The 23,559-nt window shown below is 45.1% G+C and overlaps 1 protein-coding gene across 1 annotated transcript in view; it reads right to left on the reverse strand.

The window, feature by feature from the left end:
• Positions 1-23,559, reverse strand: part of kif6 (kinesin family member 6) — an 80,892-nt gene that overhangs the window by 43,170 nt on the left and 14,163 nt on the right. The window contains exons 6-12 of the mRNA XM_036542260.1: positions 19,849-19,978; positions 16,722-16,928; positions 16,460-16,603; positions 15,799-15,885; positions 9,019-9,122; positions 5,648-5,753; positions 2,392-2,536 (exon numbers count right to left, since the gene is read on the reverse strand). Coding sequence (XP_036398153.1) covers positions 2,392-2,536; positions 5,648-5,753; positions 9,019-9,122; positions 15,799-15,885; positions 16,460-16,603; positions 16,722-16,928; positions 19,849-19,978 — 923 coding nt within the window. The remainder of the gene's footprint in view (positions 1-2,391; positions 2,537-5,647; positions 5,754-9,018; positions 9,123-15,798; positions 15,886-16,459; positions 16,604-16,721; positions 16,929-19,848; positions 19,979-23,559) is intronic.

Consider the following 23,559-nt stretch of genomic DNA (forward strand, 5'->3'; position numbering starts at 1 on the left):
AAAAGACTGGCAAGGGGGGGGTCGTAATAAAAAGCTGTAGGAATAATAAATAGCGGCAGGGCTGCATCACATGACATATCCTGTATTGCACAGTTAACAAGGCTGCATTGATGGCTGTCACTGTGAGTGACAGCAGAGGAAACGGGGAGGTGCTGCTGAAAACGTCACCTCAATAAGGTTGAGTGGGCGGCACTGGTGCTATGTTAGCGCCCTCAGTTTTACAGATGGACCACCAACCAAGAGGAGAGGGGTCCAGTGAAGTAAGCACGCCTCAGCACTCCCCTCCACACGTCTGTCACATGCTGGTAGAAGAGAAAAAAAGGAAATTCTGTCAGACCCCAATGCTGTGTCCTGCTGTGTCATCACGGTGAACTAGCCATGGAAAAAAATGAAATCAGAATGTGTTTGGCAGATAAACAAATGAAAACACCATTCGAGGGCACCCACTTCCACCTGGTTTGACCTCTATATTTCCCCACTTTGCAACGTGCTACCAGACACCTATGAGGGCATAAGCTATGAATTCCTGGGCAGTCCATCCACAGGACGACCAGAAATGTGAGAAATGTGTTGAAGTTCTCCCAACTGCACTGAAGTTCTTCCCCTGAGCTTGGAAGCTATGTGCTGTGTGATAATCTGTCCCTGTATCCCACCTGTCCCTCTCACAATCTGGGTTTGGTTCTCTTCCCAAGCGGTCTGGTGGAAATTCCCCACACAGGCACTCAACCCAAAGCATGACTCGGCAAGAGGCCAGAGCTCAAGTGAGAACAACCTTCTGGTGCTCTAAAGAGCTCTGCAAATTTAAAGGCCTATTCACTGAAAAACAATGATCAGGGCTGTACCTTATCATTATCAATTCACACACATTTTGGAGCTGGAAATGGACTAATACACCTACCAGCAAAAGGCATTGTAGGAGGAAACCGAAAGAGTGAAGACGAAAGGAAACTATTTTCTTATATGTACTTGAGTACACACAAGGTCAATGACCAAATGCTTGATTTCTCTTGAAAAGAATTGTGCCAATTACTTTAGCTAATTAGTTCTCTAGTTCCTTGGTTCCTTTTCCTCCTAAAATTCTATTGCGTATCTGCAGCCCGAAAACACACACACACACACACACACACATACACACACAAAGCCAAATGGTCATGGTGCAACCAAGCCAACCAAAACAATCCAACCAAACACTATCTATGGGATTCATTCACTCACAAACTATCCTCTGTAAATTTTAATTGGCAATGTGGTCCTCTTTCATCACAATGCCTTGTTTAAAATCAATGAAGAAAGAAAGTAATGAACTAAAATAACTTCTCTTGATAGGATTTTTAAAAAGTGCCATGCTTGCTCTGTATATATTATTTTGAAGACGCAGGTCTGGAACTGTATTACAGCTGTGTGGGATTTTTTGTTATTTATTTTTTTTTTTTCTGAAATTACCTTCTGTTATTCCACATTTTCTTGCGTGAAATGTCAAAGAGATGATTCCGGTGTATTTTGGCAATAAATCAATGGGCATGAATAATCAAGTAATAGCAAAGCAGACATGTCAAACTGTGTGCATAGTCCATTCCCTCAGAAAACCATAACACAAATTAGGGAAAAAAATGGAACCACTTGTAAAATGAAAAGCAATAAACGTGAGGATTTGGGGATGATTTAGCCTAATGCTTAATGCCATGAGTCTGGACCCAGTCCTGTGCATATCTCAGCTTCAATCACAGAATTGACAGTGTTCATCAAGCCAGACCTCCCAGTAAAAAAAGCCATACGCAAACATTCCTGTCTTCACTTTCCCCAGTTCACCCCCTTTTTCTAAGAACACAGTCTCTGGCTTGGGCTCTTCTGCCAGATGTAGAAGGCATAGGCAGCAGAATCTTGCTCAGTGTTTCTTAGTGTAAACCGTCACTTATACGCATAAGATCTTGTGCGCTTTTGCACTAACACAATGCACCCTGATGACTCCTACTTACTCTATTCCTCCATAGGTAAGAAAACATCAAAGCTGTATCTGCTTTGTCCTTAACTTTGAGTAAATAACGTACACAAATGTTATGTTTTTTGGATTTTTTTCAGTAATTTCAATGACTACCACACATTATACTTCAAATGTGACATTAATTCTATACTCAAGTTTAAGAACAAAGTGTGTTGTGGTTAGACAGAGTCTGTTGTATGTAGTGTTGCATGCTGTTAAACTTGCATGTACACTTGTTGGGCAGTTCACTAGGTAAGGGACTGCTAGATCTGCTGGAAGTAAGACACAGCCTCTGAGAGAGGAAGCATCTCAACATAATAGTAACTTATAATAAATAGATTTCAAAACAAATTAGAGGAATCACATGAAAAAAAAATTAGAATAAAAAATGTGTGCTGTGTGAAGGATACTGATCTCATTGTCCCGCTGCTGCAGAATATCTCTCAGCTTCTTCACCTCCTCTGGCTGGGGGCTGCCCGGCTTGCTGGGGATGTCAGAGGGTGTAGGCGGCTCACCGTCCCCACCCCCACCGGAAAGCTTGTCCCGCACCATCCCCTGCAGGGGGAGAAAGTTGGGGCCTAAATGTAAAATCCTTCCACTTCACTCCACTACTGTGTACTCTATAATACTCCCCCATCACTGAAGAAAATGAATAAATAGACATTAACAGGAAGGCACATTTGTGTAAATAAATATACATGCATATACACATAGTAAACAGCCCTAACATGTGTACATGGGTGTAAATATAAATGTACTGCAAATGTACATGGGTTGTGCAATGTAATAATACAGTATTTGTCTACGTGCAGATTCTGATGTGTGCATAAGACAGACATAAATTACGTCTGACATTCTGCCACACTGGGCAAGAAGCTGTATGAATAAACAACCACAGTAGCATAGTAAAGCCGCTCACTGATCTGAAGGTTTCTGGACAGCATCCTAAAAAAACCTGCAGTGTTCTAAAAACTGTCCTGGCCTTGATTGACCTGTATGGCTTCCGGGAGGGGAGAGGCCCAAAGAGGTACATTAACGGGTGCATCTGGCCAGCAATTATCTGTCTCCACACACCAGTAATGCAGCTAACAAACAGCAGAGTTCTGAGACTGTTGGCAATTTGCAGGCGATTATGTTAATAGCAGTTTTTAAGCATTTTCTCCAGGCTGTTCCTTACATGGCCAGTGGAGCAGTTTATGAGGATGCACTCAACGAGAGAACTGAATCATCACATTTTTATTCACTTTAAATGTCTTCAGCTCATGCAAGGGGGACCTGCGTTTCTCTGTTTTCCTGATGATGAAGGCAATGCTGTCACCCAAATTGAGGGAGCTAATCCCAAGGATTAGAAGGAGCTAATCATCTGATGAGGCATTCCAGCAATATTCTAATTCAAAACATCAACCAAAATGTCTTTATCTCAGATAACACTGGGCACAAGATTCTTATTTGAAGACATGGCCAGCATCAAGATTAGTCCCATAGTCCCACAGCATTCTAGCCTCATCCACTTTAGTCAGTTAACTGAGGGGTTATGGGAAACAAAAAAGCATTAGTGTAGAGGCCAAAAAACTAAGATGACAGAACACACAGGTTCAAAGTGAGGGGATTGCAGAGAATATTGTTTACTGGACTATATAAATAAACTGTTCAAATATGAAAATCAACACCAATACTGTTAAATGTTGGTCAACAAGACAGCCCTTGTGAAGGACTCAGAGCTTGGCTGCATTTTGCTCACAGGACACACACACCACTGCCAAATCCACTGTGGACAGAAGTGGAACTGACACTGTGTGTCTGGGGTGGCGGGGCAGTGTGGGATTATTTTACTGCGTGAGCTCTTCCAACTTCTCCTGCTGGGCTGGTAAAGCCAGTGAATGCAAACCTGTTTGCTACTGCATGCTGTTCTTGGTGATTTGTTTCTACCATCACGACCATTCTATCTTAGGGGCCCTGTTCTACAGTTCCTTAAACAGAGTCCAGATGGTGAAGGCCACGAAGCCTTATTTTTGGCCACATCTATATTTTAACGTGACAGCAACGTATTATGATGGACATGGCAAACACTAAGGTAAGCTGTTCTTGGCACATGCAATACTTTTTCAAAAAAGTTATGTGCAACACATTACATGCATATGGTTAACCATGAAAACACATACTTCTAAATCTGCTCCCGGAGCTCTAATTTTACCCTGGAAGGGTGCTCTGCGCTTGCTCCCACATGCACATACATTTAATTGCTATATGAGAAGATAAAGAGAAAATGCAGGGCCTCTGTTGCATTATAACAGCTCTGGCACAGACCGCAGGTTATGAGGGAGCCCCACGCGCCAGTACTTGTACAGGAGGTGAAGCCACCCCAAGAATGTTGGTGTGGTGAGGGCCGGAGAAATGCATGGAGCACGTGGATGCTGGGAGATCATACCTTCGCTGAATGCTAGGCAGCGGACCCAAATACTGGGGAAGTGGAGCCAGAGGATGAATGGAAAGATTTGCATGACTGCAGCAAGACGGAGCGGGAGGATATGGAGGGAATAAAACCCGTGTAGTGTGGCCAGAGCGATGGAGAGGAATGTAAACTCACGGCTGGAGGGCCCTCGGGACTACAACAAACAGAGAGAGATAAACAAGCGCCCCTGTAACAGGGCTCCGCCCGAACACCCACCCCACCCACACCTTTGCCGGGCATGGCATTGCAATTACACAAGACCCCCACTCAGGGCTCCGAGCTAAGGAACGAAGCACACCACGCATGACAAACAGCCAACTTCAAGCCTCAAATGCTGAAGCCAAAAGGACTCAGAGTCCTCAAACAAACGCCATGCTGACTGAGGACAGGATCACATGATCAGTCTGCTTTTGTACTCTTTACACATTTTTTTAAACCATCTGGGCTCTAAATCTCAAGCACTATTTAAACTACAGGAGATCCCCACTTAGACCATCTGGTCTGTAAACTGAAAGAATTATAAACTAATAATCTTGTCCGTCTCATCAGTTAACCATAAACACAGGAGAAACTCATCAGAATGTCCAGCTTCAAAGTCCTCCTGACACCAGGAAATGACAATGACGTACATGGCTGGAGTTGGACTGTCACCTGATCATTTTCTAACGGCCTGAAAACCTCAAATGAGTAACTAAGGATTCCTCTCTCATTGAGTTTTAGTTAAAGTACCATCACAGACTCAATGGCTTCATTCAGTCAGACCCAGCAATTACAACTGTCTTCATTAGATGAAGGAATCACAGTTCCTCATGGTGGTCGATAGGGGGCACTCTCTGCTCTTGAAAGCCAGTCAGTCCAGTTCTTAACCTGGTGTGAGTGGTCAGGCTGGATAACTCAGCCTTGCCTGAAGGAAAACTAAACCTTGTCAAACAAAAGAATCTATTCAAATCAAAACCATAATAATTTCATTCATTGTTTATGTTTCATGATTTTTTTTTCAAATCTAAAGAATTTATCAGTATATTCAGCTAAAACCACACAATGAGAGATGCCTTTGTTCTGCTGACAGCAATATGACAGGACTGACGCCAAGATAACAGTGAGGGTTAGGGGCGAGGAGGGAGGACTAGATGGAAAAGTGACAATGGAGGGGAACAGAGTAGAGAACATATTAAAGAAATGAACAGAAAAAAACAGAGGAAGGAGGGATTTACCTTGAGCAGGGAGAAGGAGTGGTGGATCTTTCGCATGTCAGGTCCCAGGTCCAGAGTGACTTCGGGATCAGGGTCTTCCACAAACTTCTGCACTTGCTCCTCTAAGCTAGGGCAACACAGAGACACACTCTAAAACTCCCACAGTATATATACATAAACACACACAGACACATGTACACACTCACTCACACACACACACACACACACAGACATGCACAAACAGATCATATGCACAAACACAAATGGACACACAAACACACACTGATTCACTCAGTCATACACACACATGCACACAGGACATATACACAAACACACACGGACACAGACCACAACACACGCACACACACACATACACACATGCTCACTTAGATACACATACATACAAACAGTATATGTACACAGACACAAACACTCACATCCCCACATACACACACACACACACACACAAACGTACACACACATGTGCACAGTGAGAACATCACAGACGTCTCCATAAATTTTAAAGTCATTTTCTTGCTGTTATTACTGGCATATTCAAGTAATTAAGGGTTATATCTGAGCCACACTGGAGTGATGTTTCAACTTAAGTCAAGCCAAAGAAAAACTATTTACTTAAGGAGTGCCACGGGTTCACTGTTTAAGACATGAAGAAGCAGAGCTTGTCTGTTGATCAAGCGTCACACAATAATATTCTGATCTCTATTCTTTCAACTTCTGACAGCCACAGAAACTGATGGGAGGTGAATGCAACACTGAGGCAGTGCAGCCACCACAGGAAAAGCTTCTGTTTTCTACTAAAATGTCATTGTATGGACATATGCAGACTTCACAGAAAGAACGATCTCTGTGCTCTCTTCCAGGGCTCTGAAACCCCTCCCATCCATCAACCATCATCCTTATCAACAGAATCTGTGAACCATTTAACTGTGCCCATTTGAAAACAACTGATCTCTCTCCTGTTGTTGAGATTTGCTATTTTCAAATCCAGATGTTTCTAAGAGCACATTTTAAAAAGAAAAAGGTGAAGCACGAACGCTGTGACAGGAAATGAGCACTGGTGGATTATGGGGGAAAACGCCTTCTGGCTATCGTTTTGCGCTTGGGTACAATCAATGCATAAACAAGTAAATAAACAGGAAAATAAGCAGCTTGGCTTCGGGCCCTGTGATCACAGTGGACGTATTAATGTCCCCGCGGGCTGAACTTTAAGGGCTGCAGGGACGCGGGGAGGAGATAAACTGGGCAGCGGGGAAACAATAAAAGTGGAATCAGGAGCCCGAGAGGTAAATCCATCAGGACGACGGAGGGATGAGCCAGCGTTAATGAGCCCGCCCCCCTCCCTGGCACCCAAGCGTAGAGTGGGAGGGCCGTGATGAGGAATCAAGACATGGGACCAAGCCTGCAACTGCCAGCGCAGGGAGCGCTGCCTCGAAGTAACCCTCGGGCCCTGACTGACAGCAGTGCACCTCTACGCAGCCACAACAAGGGCGGACACCGCTGCCTTTCCTCGGGTTGTGTAGAAGCGACATTATGCTTGCATCCTGTCAGTTACACCCTATAGATTAATAGGTGTGGCGGAAAATAAAAGCACTGCTCACCAGTACAAAGCATAGTGGACATGTAAGATGTCACATGACTGCCAGTCTATCGTCAAGATAATGGTGTTATGAGACTGTGAGCCAGGCTTGATGATAAGGACTAAAATGTAGAGCTCCTTTCCTCCATTTTCTATTTTACATCATCTCCATCCTGCTACAGTGATATCACGTACTGAACCTTCTGTTTCTTCATGATGAATCACTGAAAGCCCTTCCCCTCTCTAAACTGCAGGTCAAAAAAAAAGGCCCAGGGGCCTACTTGAGCCCATGAGGACACTGTGAGCCCACCCCACTTCACACTGGGAAAGACTACTGTGAAACCACCAGCTTTCACTTTGCACTAATACTTTGATGTATTTTGGAAGATGTGTCTTACATTACAGCCATGAAGCAGAATAAGCCAGGACATATTGTGCTTTGACACTGAAAAACAATACATTCCATCTGGTCTGGTGTATAGAGTAGGCCTACTTTGTTTCATATTCACAAAGTAAGACAGCCATTCTTAGCAGAACTGGATTATCAACAATACCTTTCAACTAAAGTACATAATGCACATTTGTTAAATAATTTTATGTAATAACTGCTGGACTTGTGGTAATAATAAAAAAAAATTCAATTTAAACAGCAAAAGGTACAGACAGCACAGAAAAGTTATAGTTCTGTTTTGTGGTGCATTTTTGCTGTGGCCCATAATTCCATGCATTCTCTGCGACTTTCCTTTACCACACCTTTGATACTTCCAGCTGTAGAGTGAGGAGTCTACAAAACTGGAATCCCTAAAACGTTAGGAAGCACTCTTACACTGTGTTAAACTCTTCTTAAATGAAGACCAGAATGAATGACTGATGCTCCTTTGGGGGACATCTTAGGACTAAATCAATCTGTCTGTGGTGTCTTCCATTCAGTCCATGTGACTTTTACAGGTCCACTCTACAGTTAGGTCCATCAACGACCCAACGTGGACACCCGAGACCGATTGGACAGATGCTAGCATAAGTCAAACTGGTCAAGTGTTCCAGGACTCTGTGCCTTTTGGAAAGCAAGGACTGTGTGGCGTAGGCAGCAAACATCCTAGAATGACAACAGGGCCAGCTCAGCGGTATTTAAGTCCTGACTGTCAGCCGAGCTTGTCCTGAAATGACTGCCTTTCTGAGGCTGCTGCTGAGATCATTATAGACACAGAGCCCAAGTCCTCATGCCAAAAACCCATTCTGCAGGGCTTCCAGCTTCCGGAACTTTCTCAACTGCAGCTTTTTTTTTTTTACTTTTTTTTTCTTGTCCAATGAAAGACCTTGAAAAATATTATCATAATAATATTTTGATATTGTTCTACTAAGAGCAGGAAATTCTAAATCTGAATTTTTTTATTTGTTAATTACTCAAGTCTTATGGTTATAAACCAGATCTGATTGTATTGGCTATAGACAGAGATGGTATAAGGAGTATAAGGTGTGGAAATTGCTGAGATACAGGTGTTACACTGGTGGATGATGAGTGAAAGGGTAAAAATGTAAGTACTACAAGGAGGGCACGCAGGTAAAAGGCTGAAACACAGGTGTTAGGTGAAGCATTAGCAATAGGGTGAATTATGGGACTGTAATTGTGGAGTATCACTAACAGACTGAAATAGAGGTGTTATAGAGATGATACATTAATAAAAGGGTGAATTATGGGTCTGTACTCATGGAGTATCAGTAGGAAATACAGGCAGTGTACTACAGTTAAAGACACAGTGAAACTTCTTTAAGTGATGAAGCAAAGGTATTCTACTTGTGGATCTCCTCTTCAGTCAGCTGGTCCTCCCTCTGCTCCCCTGTCACCATGGCAAGCTCCTCTTTCAGGGACTGAATCTCACGCTTCAGGCGAATTATCAACTGAAAGAAACACACATGGCTAGTCAGCTATAATGTACAGATACAGACAGACACACACACACACCGACACACAGACAACCACACACACACACACACAAACACACTCACACACACAACGTACACAATCACCCGGACAACAGAAACATCTACGAACACTCTGCAGCCAGCCAGCTTTAGCGACCTCTATAAAACTGTTTAAAGCAAGTGTGCCTCCTTCGTTGTCTAGGATGGAATATTTGATAGAATAAAATGGAATATTTTAGCACACATCCACCTGCGCCAATAGCATCCCACTTTCACATCTTGTGAAACAAATTTCAGAAACGGAGTGAAAGTGAATTTATCTACTATCAATTTCTTGTTACAACTTCAATTTACACTGATATGGATGTGTGCAGTTCATCGTCATCCCTTATTCTGTGTTCACCTTCTTCCCTGCGTGCTTCCTGGCATCCTCACATCCTCTTTCTCCCTCATTCCTTCTCTTTCTCTCTCTCTCTTTCTCTCCTCTGCATATTGCCTCAGCACACCATCTCTTCACCCAGATTACCTCAGATTTATGATGGCTCTTAAAAATAGATTTTCAGGAAGCAGCATGGACTTTAACCACGAGAGAGGAGCCTGCTTACTCCAAGCGCAGCGGCTCCGTGCTCCGACTCCCCATTGGTCGACGGCACAGCGGGGCGCTCTGCTCATTCGCTCAGCTGCTCCCTAGGTCATTTACCCCAGCTGGGCTGTCACCCTGCCTCGCTCCGGCTTCTCCTTCAGCGCAGAACGATGGTGACAAGCCAAATTTCCCGGTGGTCTCCGGGAGCAACCACCAACTACCAAAGCAGTGTAGACACACTGCTAAGCACGGCAGTGACAGCCTGTGGGGAGTGGCTCTCGATGTGGTCTGAGCCTTCAGCACCACTGGGTCAGCTCCGCATAGTGATTCTTTAACAGCCTTGTCTTTGGAGGGGTCTACTTATATAACGCAGTTATTTGCTTATACACAGTCTATACTTTCTATCTGTCATACAAAACAATTTAGGGAGGTATACATTTACATTTACATTTATTTATTTAGCAGACGCTTTTATCCAAAGTGACTTACAAAAGTGCATACAGTATGTATACTGTAGGTCCAGACCAGATTTTAGAACCCATGGATTATATGTCCAAAACCCATAATGGACAAATAATGTCTAAGATTTTGTCCAGTAAAAAAATTGTGAGGCACTGTACAGAGGCTATGGTTAAGGACATAGAAACTCCAAATAAAGCCTACAGGACTACTCTTTAAATGAAAACTACTTTATCCAGCCTCTGTCAAAAAAAGGCATTTCGGTTGGCTTTAGCCAGCCTCTGACTGAAGTTATTATCTGCCTATGACAGAGCCGTCCTAAAACTAAGCTTGCGGCAAGGCGTACTTCAGTAAAGTCTAACTAGCTCCAGACAATTGGATGCTCGAGCTCGAAATTACAGGAAGTTTTGATACCACACTAAAATAAAACAGCTTTTTCACCAACCGAGAAGCGAAAAGTTCCATCTCCAGTCAGCACGTGTTCGGTTATGCTCTGGCAGCGGCGGCCAGGCCCACTGGTAGCAGCGGCGGCATTTCGTTACTGTAAATAAAAAAGTCCAAACTTCTCACCATCCCAAGACATCCCTCCACCCAGATGTTGGATACTCCTAGGAAATGCTTTCATCAGCAGTTGCTGGTGAAAAAGGGCTGTAATTATTTTCTACAGCCATTAAGGTTTCTGTGGTGGGCTACAATTCCTGGCAGGGAACAGGGCTGGGCTACCACCCATTCAAAGTGCTAAAAAACATCACTGAGTAAAATCCTTAAAAAAAAAAAAAAAAAAACCCTAATCAGACTCGTGTTCCAGTTAATATATCTCCTCATATTGAAACAGAGAGCCAAGATCATGGAGAAATGACTGGAAACCAGTAAACGGTGCTTAATAATCACTGGCACCTTAGCACTGGAGCCCACATTGAAACACTAACTTTGACCTGCACCGTGCAGCACATCACAGAACAGTGTAAGCGCAGTGTTCAGCTTGGCATGTCAGCAGGCTCCTTCTGGGGCTACAGCCAAGAGCTTTCTCACACGTTCTGAATGGCACTATCAGTGGCAGGTGTGTGCTTTGCGACTGGGTGCCAGGATGCCGTTTCCCTCAGTTCCCTGCTTTGGTGCTGTGTGTCCAGAGTAATGCAAGAGGGATTAAGCCAAATCTTTAGGAGCTCAAGGTCTCCGTTTGTCTGGAGCACTTGGGCTCAAAGGTGAATGGGTGAGTCCCTCTTCCCACTTTGATGTAAATCAATCCTTTTAATAGTAGCTGACATTCAGCCAAGCCACAGCTTGAACTTGGCACTTTGTGCTTTTTTTTCCCCCGCCATCACTGGCTAATCGCTGCTCAGGTTGCTGTAGATAACCCAGCCCTGAATCTAAATTAACTGTTGACCTGTTGACTCCAAGGGGTATCCTGACACCCTTCAGCACCCTCTCAGAAAAGAGTGAATAAAATACTTAAATTTCTGTGGGTACACAACTACATGACAACATTCCAAAGGCCTAAGACACAGCTGCTAAACACCAAAGTCATGTACCGTAAGTCACACAGTGACTGACAGAGTGACCTTATGGCTGTAGGGCAAATGTCAGAACAGCACAATAGATGTGCACCAAACTGCATCAAATTCCCAACGAACTGGAGCTGCTTTTACTCCATTACAGTATATGCTCAGTAATATAATGCGACAGCCTTCCTGTACAGCCATATTAACAATTAGCATTAGCATATTCAATTTATAATTGCATTAGCAATTTCCATTAGCATTGCCTTTTTATCATAACATCTATGTCTTTAAAGGTGTCCAAATGAACTAGTCAAATATTAAATCACTAATAACACGCAAAAAGACATCTCTGCTGTTTCCCTTTTACTACTGGATGTGATGTGTGAATATTTAGTCACCTAATATAGTTAGAACAGAACAGGAAAGTGGCTAAAACCTCAGCCCCCGCTTAGCTGTAATAAGCCTAGGCAAAGGCATCAATGCAAGGTCACTCTGGGTACACTGCCTGCCTCAGAGTTTTACTGAGGAGCTGATGCTCTGATTTTGTTGGCCATTGTGCTACAGTGGTTTGTGTCTTAAAGGGAGACACGTGCCCCTCACACTGGTGTCATGTGTTTAGGAGCCTCTTCTGTCCTGTTATTAAGGTGAATATTAGCACCCTATCCGCCATTATTCAGATGTCACATCCCTTGCTTTTCGGACAGACAAACCACATTGTGGGAGACAGATAGAGACAGCCCAGTGCTGTCTGCGCAGATCCCATAATAAGGCCAGTGGGAACCAGGCCTGGCAGGAGCCCACTGGGCCTGGGACTGGGGCCCGCACCCGCCAGCGCTGGGGAATTAGACAGAGATGAGTGCCACATGTGACCGATGACATCAGCGTGTCCTCGCCCTACCCCTGGCTCTAGGAACAGGAACCCTGGCACACTGCCCCCCACAGGAAGGACAAGGCGTCTCCCAGGCGGGTTAAGACACAACAGCCCTGTCCCCCCTCTCTGCCTTCGGGCTCCGGTGACGCCCGTCCCGGGGACTGCGCATTAGGAACCAGCGGAGGACGGGCTCGCGTGCCACAGACGGCTTCTGTTTCTGATTTCAGTGTTTCCACTAAATCTGGAGGGGAGGTGATGAGCACGAAGGCTGGGGGGAAGCTCAAGAGGATGGACCAAGACAAAACAAAGAAGCCCCAATGTGTTTTCGCCACCTAGTAGTTGGCGCAACTGCCAGACGCTCCGATTGAAACAAGCCAAGATGGAGAGCCGTGCTGCCATGCCCTGGCCGCATCCCTCTATCCCACTGGAAGGGAGCCTCGGAGTTTTCCTGGCCTTCTCAGACAGCTATACAGTTTCGCCGCGTTGAGTCTCCACGAAAGCACCTACCACAAAACAGGCACACCATCGCACCCTGCGTGGCCTCGCTTCATTTCCCCGGCCAAGCGAGGCCACAGGAATTTTAACACCCGGTTCCAAAACATTTCCCCCGGCGGTCTCTGACAGGAGACTGTTTGAGTCGCAGGTATGCGCTAATCAGGCGTCTGGTCAGCGCGGGAAATTCCTGAGGCTCACGGGTCGGCTGACCTCTGGCAGGGCCTTTGAAGGGGACTGGGGAGACATGAGGAGGGGGGCTGATCCTGAATGCGGAGGAGGTGGGGGGGGGGGGGGGGGGGGGGGGGGCGGCACAGACTTAAATCACTCAGTTCGCAGAGGGGTCCTATAAGCGGCTCCAGGTAATGGCCAGGACACCAAAGTCACCAACCAGAGCAGCCGTCTCTTATCCAGTAACACAGGACATAACCCAAGAGTGCACCAGGGACCATTCTAATCCTGTACCCAATCAGCTTTGATTGCTTTAAACCAAAAGAAACCCACAAACATGACAGTGTGAGGAAGTGTCAAAAGACCCAAGGAATGAGCACGTGGCTAGATGTTCCAGAGGAATGTCTACCATTTAAAAGAGGGGGTTCAAATACACATTTCCGCTCCACTGGATGAGCAGGTTTGGCCTAAAGTGAGGAACGCTGATCTCCACTTGACAGAAAACAGATGTGCAAAGTACAGCACATCTACTTAAGATAGGGTCAGCGAAAAGACCACGGGGTCGGTCCAAACCAACATGACATCATTCTCTCAATCTGCGGAGCAAATGTACCATTGCTGCGTCTCCCGCAGCGTTCTGGTAAATGAGCGTGATCCCGGGCCTGAGAGATGTGCAGGCCTCACTCGGCCCCTCAGCGGAAGCTGTTCCCCATTTTCCCAGCCAGACACCCATTCAATTAACAGGCAACCGCAGACTCTTTTAAAACTACCTCCCCGGGGTCTGAGCCTCAGCAGCCAAGTTCCACCCATCACACTGTTACAAGGGGAGCATTACAGCCATGAGAACTCCTCTCGCTCGTGAAACTGGCGGGAAAGTGCGGCGCGTTCCTCCGAATTAGGCGGACGAGGGAGCTCTGGTGGTGCAGTGGAAAGGAGAGGCGGATGAACACCAGGGGAGGCGAAGGAGAAGCTGACATACGGAAAGGCTGAAATGTTTCTCTTGTCTAATCTCCTGTTCACTCGTTCTCCTCCTCCTCCACCACCGTTTTCACTTCTGCAGGACAGAGTGACATTGTAATAGTCCCTCGATGAGTCTGAGGTCCAACATTTGCCATCTTATCTGACATCAAATGTAGTAATGAACATGAACCATCTCTCTGTTTTGAATATTGCTTTAATTGAATCAATCGTCTGGCACTATCAAATCAGGTCATGGAGTATAACGAGAATAGAATTTTGCTCACTTCCTCATATTGTGTGGGATTATTCTTGTTTGTTTTGTTCATTCTGTGCACAATCACCTCAGGAGTAAACCGCTATTGTGGCCCATTCAACGATTGCTTCATCTCCACTAATGTTTACTTCTAACACTGACATGAACTATTTCCAATAGCACACCAGTGATGCTACAGCAGATTGCGTAGCGTTAAAGAAATCCCTCTCCCAATAATATCCAGGTCCCAATTCAGTCATCAAGTACGGAAATAAATATTTCAAATCTCAACTCAAACCAGGACAATACGAGGTCTGTTTACTGAACATTTTGGAAAACAGACCTTTTCTGTTTTAGTGATTTTTTCCCCCTAATCACATTTGAGTATATGATTAATTAGATACTAACAAATGCAAATAAACAAGAATTTTTTCCCCATTAACACATGTTTATCTCTGTTCTCTGTGGAGCCATAGCTTTCCACCAGCATGACGGAGCACCGGCCAGATCCGAGCACTCCTGGGGCCTACAGCTGACATAGGGGCTGAGGACAGGAACGTGGGCTGGGCCGACAGTCAGGTCCCGTGTCTGAACACAGCAGGAGGGTTCATTCCCACTTCTACATCCCAAAAAGACATGACACCTCCGCTGGTCCTCTGGGCTGAGTCCTCCTACCTCAACATCTCCCATTCTCCCTCTCCTTTCCAAGTGAAACGAGTACAACGTGTCTCAGAAACCAGCTGTTCACCATCGTATGGCATCCTGGGGACTGTGTTTTCCAGTCCAACCTAATTAATTAAGTGTGTGCTCTGTCTGTATGTCCTGCTGGATTAGAGACATGCGCACTGAAACTGATCTGAAATTTTAAAAAAAGTGCCATGACAAAACCATAGTACTGCGTGTACGAACTTCAGAAAGAGCGTAAATAGGCTGCAAGCAGACAGAACGGTTCATCTACATGATACAGTAAAGAATCATGGCACATCTCAGTGAACACACCAAGGTATCCTGCCACTTCAGGCATACACCAGAATGTCTGGACTGACCGATTTCAGACTGTCTTTTAGTTTCTGGGTGATTTGGTCACTTAGCTTTTTGCAATGACAGTTTTATACAGGTAATAAATCACACTTCTGACAGCCCGATTTCACTCTATATCTCCAACACTGTAAAAGAGACATGCACTGCCCTTTATTCTACTCATTATGAAAAGTGGATAGTCATTATGTAATGAAAAGACAGCAATGATGCAATTTCAGATTACTGCACTGTAGTACATTGTGAATTGTACGATCACTTGACCAATGTATTCGAAAGTCAGAGCTGTTTCTCTGCTGTTTAATGAACAGGCTCTTGCTTACCAAAGCCGGATCCAGCTCCTCGTTGAGCAGGGCTTCATTCCTGATGAGCGCCACCCTCTGGGCGAAGCGGCAGGTGGAGATGGATTCCTGCAGGTGAGAAACACCTGAGCTCCAGCTACCCTGGGTCTCCGACCATCAGACGCCATTCATGGCCGGAATGGTTATAACCCTACCATAAACAGGCCTTTGTTTCTGAGTTATTTACTATCACCCCCTCAAACTCATTTGCACATTTTTGTTACTTTGGGCAAACTCATTCAACTCTGCCCGGGAGATTCAGGGTAAACTCTGGCCATTTTGAAGTGCCCTGCGCTTTTGTTTGTCCTTCTGAAAGCCAAAGAGCCATCCACTCTCACAGTGCTCACAAGCACTTATTTAAGTCATCGGGACACAATGGCACTGCAGCAGTAACTTAAGCTTTTTTAAACAACTCAAGTGGTTTAAAAACAAATGAACAGTGTATGAAACCATTCCACAGCACTGCAGACTCATATATTTTGATACACATTTTGCCCATTGACAGGTTGGATTTCTGTACAATTTGCTAAGCAGAAGTACCCTCTGAAGATAGCGGCTATTATAAAACTGCCATAGATGCTTCTACAAGGTGATTTGCAGTATGAAAGACAGGTCAAGCAGCGGGGTCATCAATGTTCCCTACATCAACATTCCTTTTGTCCACGGATACGGTGGCGATCATGGTTGTCATGCAGTTCCCGCCAAGGCTGTCCCTCAAGACAGAGGTCATCATGGAGTTCCGGTACGGAATATGCGAGCGGTTCTTCTCTGACAGCGCGATAATCACCTGGGAAGGGAGCAGGAGGTGGTAAGACAAGCATACAAATACACAACTCATACAATGTCCTCACCTCCAAGACTCTGGACCCACCACTTGAAACCAACATGACATGACTGCATTTTACCTGCTCCAGGAAGTGCAGTGACAGGTTGATGTACTTGGCTTCTGTCAGCAGCTGCCCGCCCACACCGGTCTTCCCCACGCGTTCAGACCCGGCCAGGTCGACCAGGTGCAGTTTGGAGCGGCGCAGCGTGGAGGAACCAGGCTCCCGGCTGCACACGTGGATGGTGAAGATGCAGTGGGATCGCGTGGACGCCTGGTTCATCGGTGTCTGAGAAAGTTTTACCGGACAGAAACATTACAGAGCTGGGCTCAGGAAAACAGACAATCACGGACCCAGCCATACTGGCACACATACAGAAAAACGACATGCAGAAACAAAGTGCACAAACACACACACACATGCACACACACGCACGCAGGCACACACACAAACACACACATGCATGCACGTACACACACAAACACAAAAAGGCAGAGTAACAAATGCAAAAAGTATATGGATTACTCATAGTGTACAGAAACATAGAAGCATATGAGTCACTGCAGATACTCTAAGTTTTGTTGAATCTTTATTCCCACACAGTCATTTCCTGCTGCGACTCTCCCAACACTAGAAAGCAGCCACTTGGCAGAGTGTTATCTGGTGGACCAGTATAAACTGTGGGACTGTAAGACCTATTCGTAAATGTACGTGCGCTAACTCATGCCATCATTTGACCTTTGACCTTGACACTACATAATCTATCATATTAGACAAGTGACCAGATATTCTGCATCTAAAGATGTGACATCATATAGCTCCTCATGCAGACCTGCTGCAGAAGGCCATCAATTTGCCTGTTTGCATTACCAGAGTGGCACTAACGTGTCAAACAGTCGGCATTCAAACAGGGCGGTTAGATCCCCAGAGCCCATTAGCCAAAAGATTTTGCAACTGTCTGGCCCTTAAAATATTTAACTGCACTGCTATCATATTCCTGCACAATGACTCAGAGTGGATTAGAGCTGTCTGATCTAAAAGCCCCACTGATGCCAATTCAAATCTAGGAAATAAATCTATTTGGCTATGAACAATAGTGATAAATGAGATTTATGTCACCTTCTTGAATTGTTCAGTGTATTAATGATGAAAACTTTCCATTCATTCAATTAGAAAAAAAGACACTCTCTTGCCTCTGTTCTTCCTCTCTCTACTGTACTTCAAAGCCTAACATGTGTGTTTGATGAACAGTAAACATATGGCAATTTCAAAAGCGAGGAGGTTTATTTTCTGAAGCTAAAAATATCTGCAGGACCTGATGCAGGCCAGAGTCAGATGAGTACACAGAGCTCTGCCGTGACTCACCAAGTGAGAGGGCGCATTAATTAATACGTAAAAGATGGGGTATGGGCCTTGCAGACAGACAGCTGAACAGATCAAAAGGAGGCAGAAAAACAGACATATCAGATTAGATGTAATCCACAAACAGCAAGACGATGCTCAGATACACTGATGCACTTGCAGCAGCTACACACCCTGGAGAGGGGCATGGGGACACAGGCTAACACAAACAACAGCAATGCTTGCTCGGTACAGTACAAGCCTGCCCCTCTGTCTCTCTCTACGTCTCTGTCTCTTAATCTTAAGTGACTGTCATTTCATTGCTCTTGAATGCTTCAGTATAGTTTCTTACCATCTGTTTCCCGCTGTCCATCATTCATTTACATTTACATTATTGGCATTTAGCAGACACTCTTATGCAGGGACACTTACGTAGGTTACAATTTTTTAACATATGTTATCCATTTATACAGCTGGATATTTACTGAGGTAATTCTGGGTTAAGTACCTTGCCCAAAGGTATAGCAGCAGTGCCCCAGCGGGGAATCAAACTGACAACCTTTCGGTTATGAGTCTTGCTCCTTACCACCATGCTACACTGCCATCCTCAAACAGCACAACTCTCCTCTCAAACAGTATTGTTTCTGGGGAAATGCACTCCTCACTGGGCTACATGTTTACATGTAAAAGCCAACCCTCGGCAACCGTGGTGACCACACAAGACGAGCGCATCACGCATCCAGAGACCTAGCTGCATCAGCTCTGGGAAACTGTGGCCAATGGCCCCTGACTCAACAATAGCTCTGCTGTGGAGGCAGGTTAGGGAGAACCACAGCTGCTCAGCACAGGGGGGAGGAAAAACATGTGGGGGCACGCGTGGGAGGCGTGAGGTGGAGGACACAGGAGAAACGAGATCAAAGGATGTGCATCCTAGAGCCCACTTCCAGCAAAGAGCGTCGCAAGTGCTTGAGGTCATGCTCCCCGTTAAACTGGACGTGTCGTCTTTCAGACACATGTTTATCATTGATCTGTTTACGAGATGGAAAAATGTGCTTATCTGCTCCCAACAGTCCGAGGAGCTCAGGGCAGGAAGGTTCTGCAGGGAGCTTGTGTTGGGAAGAGAAGCTGAATATGATCCATCAGTCCCCTTAAGCAACAGCCACCAATTAGGAGCGTACACGCAGTGTCCACAAACACTGACCTCTCCTGCTGTTCACCTCACACCCACCCATAATGCTTTGCACCACTAGGTGAAGGCAAAATAGCACATAGCACAAAACACTACAGCAGACAGCTCACACTGTCCATGTCACGTTGCTACAACTTGTAAGTCTCTCCAAATCACCAGGCTCCAGACAGCAGAAACACTTGAGCTCTACTAATCAAAGAGAGCCCAACTAATAAAGTAATCAAGGGAAAGGTGTGATCAAACAGAACAGGGTAGACATGGCCCCAACCAAGGAATATCCAGCACCCTCTGACCAGGAAATATCAGGGACATTCAACCATTCACACTCAAAAGTCTAAATTAGTTACAAATCCAACTGATTACACAGCATAGAAAAGAGCAAGCTCATGAGATCACCTAGCCCTGAGAAGCTGATGCAGACCGCAGAGGTCTGTACAGTGTGTGGGCTGTGAGTGCCTCAGCACAGCGCAAAAACCACAAGCTCAAAGACACAAAACTACTATATACAAACACTTTGTCCTGGCTGTGTCTTTCTCTAAACATGGCCTCGAGATCATGTCAACACACTCCAGGAAATGGTTAAATTAGAGAGAAGCAAACAACCACTTCTTACACCAAAAGCTTGTATACTTTTTCCATCTTCAAGCCACAGCTAGGCCCGCCCACACAGCCACTTACCTCAGCAATCATGCGATTGGTGTCTCCCAGGAAAAGCAAGTTGAGCGCCTCCTCTTCATTGGCTGATTGCTGGATTGACAGGTTCTTCAGATGGATATTTTGATTTTCATCCTCCATGATGGTCACTTTCCTACAGCAAACAGCCATTTTACAGAGGGCTCATTATTCACAAAAAATAAAACCTAAAACCTAATTTCAAGAGAGAGTTCAGTAAAAGCTGTGATAAAAATATTTTTAGGATTGCTGACTCAGTGTATCAGAAGACTCAAGAGACCAATGGAAAAAGTCTGAGGAAACAGAGGTAAAAGAGGATGAAAGCCAGAGAAGAGTGTTTTTAGCCCACTCAAGTCAGCATTTAAACAAAAAACCAAATAGATGTTCAGAGAATGACGAAATAATCTGCTACAGTAACAACCGTGTTCGCGTTTTCCTTACTCGCATTCCTAGAGGCAAGACAAACCACTCCGGCTAGCCTGCCGGCCATGCCTTCTCCACGCACGTGCTATATCCATCCAAGGGTCATAATGTGATAATGGACACGCTAAGTTTTAAAATAAACAGCCTATGAATTCCTTCCCACATATACAGACCTATAACAGACCAATGACTTGCACAGATGCAGGGGGCTGGTGTCCTGGTGGCCACTGCAATAAAACATTCCTAAACCTGTCAGGCCTGAGACAACAGACAATGCTAGTGAAGATACAGTATGGTAGTCAGGGAACTGACTGTGTCTTGGAGGACATTTGTGGACATTTGTGTGCTTAGAACATGTATTGTTGTCAAACTGAACTCTTTTCAGGGACATTGACAATAAATTACATCATCAGACAGGGCACTAGTGATAAGCTGATGCTAACTTTATAAATGTTAACAGTCAAATTTACAATATTATATACACAATTCTATATGGCCCTACAGGTCCCTAGAACGTCATTCACTTGCTCTGTAAAAATCTGTAAAAATTATATGTAAAGAATACCAACTATCACAAACATGTGGTGAGATTTTAATTATTTTACTATGAAGCTTGGCACTAAGCAACAGTAGCTGATAAGGCACCTAACACGCTTGTGTACTGTACACAGACACGTTCCAACCTACAGCCTGGCCCCTGTACATAAGCCACTCCTTGCCAAAGTTTGGAATGTTCTGTCCATTCACCTCATTTGGCTCAGCAGGGTTCCACCACCAACCACGAAAATAAGCAATCTGCATGTCTATTCTAAGTTAGTTCATCATACAAGTAGCAAAAATACTATACAAGTGTTTACCCTGTGCATCTACTGTTGGTACACCTATTCATTTAGACCTGTTTGAAACTGCATGCAGAATCAAGCCTTAATACCAGTACTGAAATACAGAGTTGCACAAAGACAGTAAACCCTGCTGGTAAGAGGTGATTGTCGAGCTGGCCCCCTGTCTGCTCTGTTCCTGTTCACTGACCTCTACTTGAACTACCATGAAGGGGATACCATGTAAATAAGAAAAGATTGGCCTTATTCCCTATAGTTAGTGTTTGCAGCCAGACTAAATTAAGAAGGAATCACAGCGGTAAAACAGCAGTCACACAAATGTCGCTTGGGCCGTGTGCATTTCGAACTTGCAGCTCTCCTCTCCCCTCGCTGCTGCAGTTTATTGTGTGTCTTCCCTGATCCATCCAGCATAAACAAACAAGTAAACTGCCTGCATTGGTGGAAAACATCTCTAAACTATCCACCAGACCTAAATTAAAGGACTACAATGTTTTATCATTGGTCTGAGGACTCCGGAGTGAAATTGCAGTGAAAAAGTTTAAATAATCTCGGAGAGAGATACATTTCAAAGCCTGGTTTAAATTTGTCTGCCGGTATTTACAGTATTTCTCTATCCAGGCAGGAGTCTTCAGCAGCTAGCTGGCTCCTGTATTCTAAACTGTGGAAATCCAAGCTGAGGGGATGGGCACACAGTGTGTAGAACAAATCATGTGGCCACCCGACCGCAAGCCCCTTTACAAAAACAGCGCACAACAGACAGAGGCATACTCCAGCCCCTTTCAACAGGAGATCCAGAAAGAGGCCTGCAGACTCCAGCGGTTTCTCGGTGCGGCAGCTTCTCCTTGAAAGCGGAGTCGGACCCACGTGGTCAACAACAGGCATTGTCTATTTTCAGAAATCTGTAATTTGTGGGGCTGCAAGCCTTCAGCCCGAATCTCCAGGGAGAGGGAGAGAAGGAGGTGGAGGGAGAGAGGAGCGAGGAACGGAGAGAAACCCCACTCGTTTTTAAGTGAGCCTTACATTCTGCCAAGCTACCATAAAACCTGGTGTATAAGTGCCACCAATTTATTGGTCACTTCCTGCTTTTTAGAGGCTCCTGAAGACGCCTTGAAAATATACTTAGCTATTCACGTATAAGTTTACAGTGTGGTTCTTCTAAATCTTCCTGGCATCTCCACTGTAGATTTGAAAGTCTAAACTGCACTGAAAACAGACTTTCAGACAGACATGGTCACAACACCGTAAGTGGTGGTACACGCTGTTCCGCATAAATGGCCCATAATAAACCCAATGCAAACATAAACACAAGCCCTGTTATTCCTGCCACAACATGATATATTCTCTGTCAGGCATTCTGATTGAGATAATCACAGACAGGCTGCTGAAATTTCTTGGCTATTAAACATCTCCAGTGTAAGAAAAAGGGAGCGGCACAGGTCATGTGGATAAGCACAAAAACTGGCAGAAGTCCACTCTGTTCTCTTATCACTCCGCTCCACTCCAGTGGCCATGGCGAAACACAGGCAAAGTCCAGCTGGGGGGAGGTCACGTTTCAACTGCTGTTAATTTAGCCCGTGTGGTCCAGTCCCGGCGGGGGCACAGAGCAGCGAACTCCTCAACCACGCTGCCCACACACTGCAGTGTCAAGGCCCTCAGGCGAGGGGTGCTGTGTCAACACTCCAGTCCCACCAGAGCGGTGACCTCACAGACGCGGCATTGCTGCGCACACACTCCACACAAACAAGCCCGGTTTACAATGAAACAGTCAAGACCGACCCACAACAGACTTAATGAGGGCTTTATTTCACAGATCTCTAGGCACATAACCATTCGGACACACAGGGGTCATTACTTCCGCATTGGGAGCTAAGTGGTGCCCAGAGACAGAGAGAGAGAAGAGATAAAGAAGAAGGGATACCAAGACAAAGAGAGACTCTTCTGTAATGAATACATCCAGACAAACATGAATGAGGCAAAAATAAAAGTATTCAGGAGCAAGTCACCTTACAATGAATGCATTTCCCACTCTCCATTCTCAGTGTTAAACACTTGCTTTGAATTAAGAATCAGGGCACTTCAAGGTTTGCACATTAGTGGTATGCGGCATATGGTCAAAGAACACCAGAACTCTAAAACAATCTACCTGTTAACGGTATCACATTTAAGTTCAGAAGGCTCAGAACTACTTCTCAGGACACAAACGTCCCCGTTATTTAGATGTGGAGAATGACCCTGGGAACGTCTGCAACTGTCTGTCGGCTGCATCACTGACGAAGCACGTAGCATCATTAGCACTGCAATGCTGGTGCAATAATTCTCAAAAGACCTTCTGTGTACCCTTCGCCTTCTCTCCTCTAACACCTGCTTCCAGGTATGTACTCAGTTTTTCTACACGCTCTTCCAGCCACACAAGGCACAGCCAAGACCCCTCTCCTCACCGAAAGGAAAAGAATGA

The sequence above is a fragment of the Megalops cyprinoides genome, chromosome 12 (assembly GCF_013368585.1).
Source record: "Megalops cyprinoides isolate fMegCyp1 chromosome 12, fMegCyp1.pri, whole genome shotgun sequence".
NCBI lineage: Eukaryota > Metazoa > Chordata > Actinopteri > Elopiformes > Megalopidae > Megalops > Megalops cyprinoides.